The sequence below is a fragment of the Chanos chanos genome, chromosome 4 (assembly GCF_902362185.1).
Source record: "Chanos chanos chromosome 4, fChaCha1.1, whole genome shotgun sequence".
NCBI classification, from domain to species: domain Eukaryota; kingdom Metazoa; phylum Chordata; class Actinopteri; order Gonorynchiformes; family Chanidae; genus Chanos; species Chanos chanos.
The window spans coordinates 660,001-667,500 of NC_044498.1; the positions used below are offsets into that span (position 1 = coordinate 660,001).

The window sequence follows — 7,500 nt, forward strand, 5'->3', positions numbered from 1 at the left end:
GAGAGACAGACAGACAGAGAGAGACCGGGATGCCTTGTTTTTCCAGCAGGCTTGTTTTGCCCCCGTGTTGCCGTGTGAATGTTTAATTGCTTAAATGAGCAGTCATTGTACTGCAGAGACACACAGTGCAGAGAGAGAACTGGAGATTAATGAATAAAGAATAAGATGGAACAGAGACAATAAGATAAGTCAGAAAGGTCATGATAAGTCATGAAGAGACAAAACATTGTCCTGTGTGAGCTCATCAGAACCCAGTCTGAATCCCCCTGTCGGTCCGTGCAGGGTCAGTGTGCGAGCGGACCCTGAATACTCAGGCGGATTGGGCTTGTTCTCTCCTGCATGTGTGTATTTTATAATGAGGCTTACACACAGAGAGACTGAAAACATTCATGTAATACTCAGCTTTCACTGGGCTCTGGGGCTGTGCACTGGGTGAGCTGCCTGGCGTTCGTTGGCCGGGATTTTTGACGGTTTGGGGAGAACTGAGGACAGCTGTCTGTTCCCAGACTTCTCCCTGACAAACTCCACAGCTCTCACAGTAGCTAAACTAATAATGTCTTCCCCAATCTTACCTGTCACTACCAAATCCACCCTGTACCCGTGTGTCTGTGAGTGACAGGGTGGGTTTGTGTGTGTGATGTGGTGATTTGTGTGTGGTGTGGTCAGTGAGTTGGATGTGTGTGTGTGTGTGGTATAGTGTGTATTGAGTGTGGTGTGTGTGTTGTAGGCTGTGTGGTGTGTGTGCGTTGTAGGCTATGTGTGTCTGTGAGGTGTGTGTGTGTGTGTGTGTGTGTGTGTGTGTGAGGAATAGTCTGTGAGGTGTGTGTGTGTGTGTGTGTTGTAGGCTGTGTGTGTGGTGTGGTGTAGTCTGTGAGTGTGTGTGAGGAATAGTCTGTGAGGTGTGTGTGTGTGTGTGTTGTAGGCTGTGTGTGTGCGCGTGAGTGTGAGTTGTAGACTGTGTGGTGTGTGTGTGTGTGTGTGTGTGTTGTAGGCTATGTGTGTCTGTGAGGTGTGTGAGTGTGTGTGAGGAATAGTCTGTGAGGTGTGTGTGTGTGTGTGTGTGTTGTAGGCTGTGTGTGTGTGTGCGTGTGTGTGTGGTGTGGTGTAGTGTATGTGTGGTGGATGAGGGTGCTCTGTTTTATGAGAGCTGAATGTAAATGGTAGTCATTAAGCTGTGTGTGTGTGTTTGTGTGTGTTTGTGTGTGTGTGTGTGTGTGTGTGTGTGTGTGTGTCTGTGTGTGTGTGTGTTGCCAGCAGGGGGCAAACAGTGTCGGCGTGCGGGAGACAGACCCCTCTGTGCCCAGTAAGGAAGACATCCCCACATTTGATGAGTGGAAGAAAAAAGTGATGGAGGTGGAGAAGGAGAAGAGTAAGGAAACGGACATTAGTACACACTCACTGCACACTCACTGCACACACACACTCACTGAATACACACTCACTGCACACACACTGAACACACACACTCACTGAACACACACTCACTGCACACACACTGCACACACACACTCACTGAACACACACTCACTGCACACTCACTGCACACTCACTGCACACGCACTCACTGAGCACACACTCACTGCACACACACTGCACACACACTGCACACGCACTCACTGAGCACACACTCACTGCACACACACTGCACACACACTGAACACACACACACACACACACTTAACACACACTCACTGAACACACACTCACTACACACACACACTGAACACACACTCACTGCACACACACACTCACTGAACACACACACACTGCACACACACACTCACTGAACACACACTCACTGCACACACACTGCACACACACACTCACTGAACACACACTCACTGCACACTCACTGCACACACACTGCACACGCACTCACTGAGCACACACTCACTGCACACACACTGCACACACACTGAACACACACACACACACACACTTAACACACACTCACTGAACACACACACACACTGAACACACACTCACTACACACACACACTGAACACACACTCACTGCACACACACACTCACTGAACACACACTCACTGCACACATACTGAACACACACACACTGAACACACACACACTGAACACACACTCACTGCACACACACACTCACTGCACTCATACTGAACACACACACACTGCGCACACACTGAACACACACTCACTGCACACATACTGAACACACACACACTGCACACACACTGAACACACACTCACTGCGCACACACACTCACTGGACACACACTCACTGCACACATACTGAACACACACACACACTGAACACACACTGAACACTCATTCACTGCACACACACTGAACACACACACACTGCACACATACTGAACACACAGACATGCACTCACTCACTGAACACACACTCACTGCACTCACACTGAACACACACACTGAATACACACACACACACACTGAATACACACACACACTGAACACACACATGTGCACACTGAATACTCACACACACTCACACTGAACACACACTCACTCACTGAACATACACACACACACACACACACACACACACACACACTGAACACACACACACACACAGTCACTGCACACACTCACGCACACACATACTCACTCACTGCACACTCACACACACACGCTCAGTGCACACACTCACACACACACGCGCTCACTGCACACACTCACACACACACACACACAAGTATATGTGTGTGAACTACACACACATATACTTGTACTTCTATCTTTGTGAGGATACACATGGATATAATGCATTCCCTAGCCCCTTACCCTTACCCTAACCCTAACCTAAACCTAATTTTAACCTGAACCCTAAAACCAAGTCTTAACCGTCAATCAGCCCTTTGAAGAAGTGAGGACCAGCCAAAATGTCCTCACTTTCCCAAAATGTCATTCCCCCCAAGGTCTAAAACTCAAACTGGTCCTCACAAGGATAGCTGTACAAGTACACACACACACACACACACACACACACATATATACATATATACATATGTACATAAACACGCAAACACACACATACATGTTCATACACCCACACATGTGGGGAAGCTGAGTCGTGGTGTTGTGGGTGGAGAATGACTGGAGCCATTAGTAGTAACACAGTATTGTCTTCTCAACATCTTTTATAGTCATGTCCTCACATCCCTGTGTGTAACTCTCCCTCTCCCTCTCCCTCTCTGTCTCTCTCTCTCTCTCCCTCTTTGTCTCTCTCACTCCCTCTCCCTCTCTCTCTCTCTCTTTCTTTGTCTTTGTCTAAAGTCTGCCAGAGCTGTGGGCATTTATTTAGGAAGTGGAGCGTGTGAATGTTACATAACTCCTCTCTCTCTCTCTCTCTCTCTCTCTCTCTCTGTGTGTGTCTCTCTCTCTCTGCATCTCTCTCTCTCTGTCTCTCTCTCTGTCTCTCTCTCTCTCTGTCTCTCTCGCTCTGTGTCTGTCTCTCTCTCTCCCTCTGTGTCTCTCTCTCTCCCTCTGTGTCTCTCTCTCTCTCTCTCTGTCTCTCCCTCTTTCTCTCTCTCTCTCTCTCTCTCTCTCTCTCTCTCTGTGTGCCCCTCTCTCGCTCTCTCTCTCTCACTCTCTCTCTCACACTCACACACACACACACATGTTCACAGTGAAGAGGCAAACAGCCTTTTAGATCATGTAGAGAATGATTTCACCACTGGATTAATGGATTTCACTGTGTCTGTGTGTGTGTCTGTGTGTGTAGTGACATACTGAAGCATAACCTAATAGCTGGTGAAATAGTGGTGAAATTAGCCACTGTCTATACAGATAAATAGACTGATTGTCTGATTAGCAGGGATGAATGGATTAGTTAATCCTGCAGATCTGAAACAGAGGCCTTGATTGGCTCATTGACCATCAGTCAGAGGCTAGATCTGAAACAGAGACCTTGATTGGCTCATTGACCATCAGTCAGAGGCTAGATCTGAAACAGAGGCCTTGACTGGCTCATTGACCATCAGAGGCTAGATCTGAAACAGAGGCCTTGATTGGCTCATTGAGCAGTGTACAGGGGTGATCTGGAGTAGTCCACCAGAAAATGTTACATGTCACCTCAGATAAGGGAAACTGCAGTTAATCAGTGGTCTCTGTGTTCAGTTCATGCCCTCTGCATTCAGTCACTTAGGACAAAAACAGGAGAGTTGGCTGTTTCCATGTGGCAAAAAAAACGTATTTTGTCAAATATTAATAAGTGACCCCATTTCTAGGAGTTGTCCATGACTGGGAGGGTCTGCTTGTGTGTCACTGTGTCCATAATACACACACACACATTTCTATAGAATTTACTTATCAGTAACAGATAAGAATTATGTACACGCTGTACTTAACACATACACACGTACATGGATAAGCTGTTCCTCTGTGTTTTTAAAAAAACAAGGGCAGTCGCCCCCCCCCTCCCCAGAAGACACACACACACACACACAAACTCACACACACATACATACATGCATGCACGTACGCACACTCACGGAGGCCTTGTTGTAACTTGTTGACCCATCTCTGTGTTCTAGGTCAGTCTCTTCACTCCTCGTCTGGTGGGGGCGCTCACGCCGCCAAGAAAGTGCAGAAGAGTTTTAAGAATAACTACGCTTCTGTAGAGTGTGGCGCCAAGATCCTCTCCGCCAACTCCGAGGCCAAGGTACGGACCCACAGAGAGAGAATCACATGGGCTTTTATTAGTGTAGTGGCCAAAAATCCAATCCAATATTAGACGCTGTTAGTTGTTACGCGCTTTCTGATATATACTGTAACCGGCTGCGAGTCATACCTGTGTTCAGCCGCTGGTCAGAGAGAGGTGAGCAGGCAGGTAGGGAGGCAGGCAGGCAGGCAAAGGGGTAGGTAGGCAAACAGACAGGTATGCAGGCAGGTGATATACAGTTGTTAAATCAAATTTCCTGGAAGGGTTGACTGTTAAGTGTTAAGTGTAGAAGCGGAGAAGTGGTAAGTGGAAAAGTGGTAAAGCGATAAAGCGATAAAGCGGTAAAAAACTGTTTGTTCATTAGCGTCTTCCTGTGTCTAAACTGTGAGGCTCTACTTGGGCATATGGAAGACGCCATCTTAACTTTTTTGGGGTATGTGGCAAATGTCAAAATAAAAGTCTTGAACCAAAGGCAAGTGAATCTAAATCAAAATACAAGTGTCTCTCAAGGAAAATAAATTGAAACTTGGCTCCTACAATTAGAACTCCGAGGCCAAGGTACGGACTCACTGAGGGATAATCAGATGGGTTTTTATTCGAACGCAGATTCCAGGTTTCTGTTTTGATAGAGCTGAATTCTCTCAGATGCATTGCCTGTATGAAATGCTTTAGACTCTTGTCGGGAGATGGACTTTACACTGGATAGTATAATACCACATCCTTCTGTCAGCCTGTAACATCACCCAGTCCTGCCTGACTCTCTCTCTGTGTGTGTGTGTGTGTGTGTGTGTCTGTCTCCAGAGCACCTCTGCCATCCTGATGGAGAATATGGATCTGTATATGCTTAATCCCTGCAGCAACAAGATCTGGTGAGTTACCATGGCGATAAGAGGAGGATTAAATGTGTTGCGAAACGTTCCTCTGTCGGAGTGTTTGTGTCTCATCCTGCCCTCTCTCCACTTCTCTTCTCTCTGCTCTGTGTCTCACTCTCGCTCACTCTCTCTCCCTCTGTCTCTCTCTCCCTCTGTCTCTCTCTCTCTCCCTCTGTCTCTCTCTCTCTCTCTGCTCTGTGTCTCACTCTCTCTCCCTCTCTCTCCCTCTGTCTCTCTCTCTCCCTCTGTCTCTCTCTCTCCCTCTGTCTCTCTCTTTCTCTCTGTCTCACTCTCTCTCCCTCTGTGTCTCTCTCTCTGTCTCTCTCTCTGTCTCTCTCTCTCTCCCTCTGTCTCTCTCTTTCTCTCTGTCTCACTCTCTCTCCCGCTGTCTTTCTCTCTCCCTCTGTCTCTCTCTTTCTCTCTGTCTCTCTCTCTCCCTCTGTCTCTCTCTTTCTCTCTGTCTCACTCTCTCTCCCTCTGTCTCTCTCTCTCTCTCTCTCTGCTCTCTCTCTCCCTCTGTCTCTCTCTCTCCCTCTGTCTCTCTCTCTCCCTCTGTCTCTCTCTCTCTCTCTGTCTCACTCTCTCTCCCTCTGTCTCTCTCTCTCCCTCTGTCTCTCTCTTTCTCTCTGTCTCTCTCTCTCCCTCTGTCTCTCTCTTTCTCTCTGTCTCACTCTCTCTCCCTCTGTCTCTCTCTCTCTCTCTCTCTCTGCTCTGTGTCTCACTCTCTCTCACTCTGTCTCTCTCTCTCCCTCTGTCTCTCTCTCTCTCCCTCTGTCTCTCTCTTTCTCTCTGTCTCACTCTTTCTCCCTCTGTCTCTCTCTCTCTCTCTCTCTCTCTCTCTCTCTGCTCTGTGTCTCACTCTCTCTCACTCTCTCTCCCTCTGTCTCTCTCTCTCCCTCTGTCTCACTCTCTCTCCCTCTGTGTCTCTCTCTCTCTCTCTCTCTCTCTGTCTCTCTGCTCTGTGTCTCACTCTCTCTCACTCTCTCACTCTCTCTCCCTCTGTCTCTCTCTCTCCCTCTGTCTCTCTCTTTCTCTCTGTCTCACTCTCTCTCCCTCTGTCTCTCTCTCTGCTCTGTGACTCACTCTCTCTCCCCCTCTCTCTCTCTCTCTCTCTCTCTCTCTCTCTCTCTCTCTCTCTCTCTCTCTCCCTCGGTCAGTGACCTTCCCACCAACACAGGTCGTAGCAGGTGGACTCTCCCACTGTCCCTGCAGAGTTGTGTGTTGGGAGGTGACATGTTGGTCTTTTCTGCTGTAATGTGATGGTCATGTTCTCTGTTTCTACAGAAAATCACACAATAAAATGAACAGGGAAAATCAAGGTTAGGGACAGACCACTCAAAAAAGGACATGGCCTTTTGTTTGGTAGAAAAGCCTTTCTAACATCTAGGTTCTCTTTGTATTTTAGCCTTTCTCATCCATCCGTCCCCGGCTGTGTTGTCACCAGGCATGTTAACAGTCCTGCTTCTTTGTCTGCCCACATTAAAACACAGCAAAAAAACAATAAAATGACGTCTCAAAAAGCACTTGGCACCAGAGAGTGTGAGTGAACTGTTCCCCTGGACATCACCACATTTAAAACCTTGGCGGTGGTATAGCGTGACAGCCAACACGCGTGTGAAAGTTTACGTTTAACAGCATTCACCTGCTCATCCGTCAAGTACCAGCCGCTCTGTGTTATCATTGGCAGGGTTAGGGTCAGGGTCAGGGTCAGGGTTACGCTGAACCTGATTCTGTTTCACTTTATTTTCTACTTGACTCTTTTATCTACTTATTTATCTTATTATTTATTTCGTTTCTCTCTGTGTGTACTATGTGTGTACTATGTGTTATTTATTTGACTCTTTCTGTGTGTGCTGTGTTATTTATTTGACTCTCTCTGTGTGTGCTCTGTGTGTGTGTGTGTGTGTGTGTGTGTGCATGATTGTGTGCTTTGTGTGCAGGTTTGTCATTGAGCTGTGTGTTTCG

At 47.5% G+C, this 7,500-nt stretch overlaps 1 protein-coding gene across 3 annotated transcripts in view; it reads left to right on the top strand.

The window, feature by feature from the left end:
* Positions 1 to 7,500, top strand: part of suco (SUN domain containing ossification factor) — a 72,910-nt gene that overhangs the window by 36,855 nt on the left and 28,555 nt on the right. For all 3 annotated transcript variants that reach the window (XM_030771295.1, XM_030771296.1, XM_030771297.1), the window contains exons 7-9: positions 1,255 to 1,369; positions 4,536 to 4,663; positions 5,465 to 5,532. In XM_030771295.1, the coding sequence (XP_030627155.1) occupies positions 1,255 to 1,369; positions 4,536 to 4,663; positions 5,465 to 5,532 (311 nt within the window). The remainder of the gene's footprint in view (positions 1 to 1,254; positions 1,370 to 4,535; positions 4,664 to 5,464; positions 5,533 to 7,500) is intronic.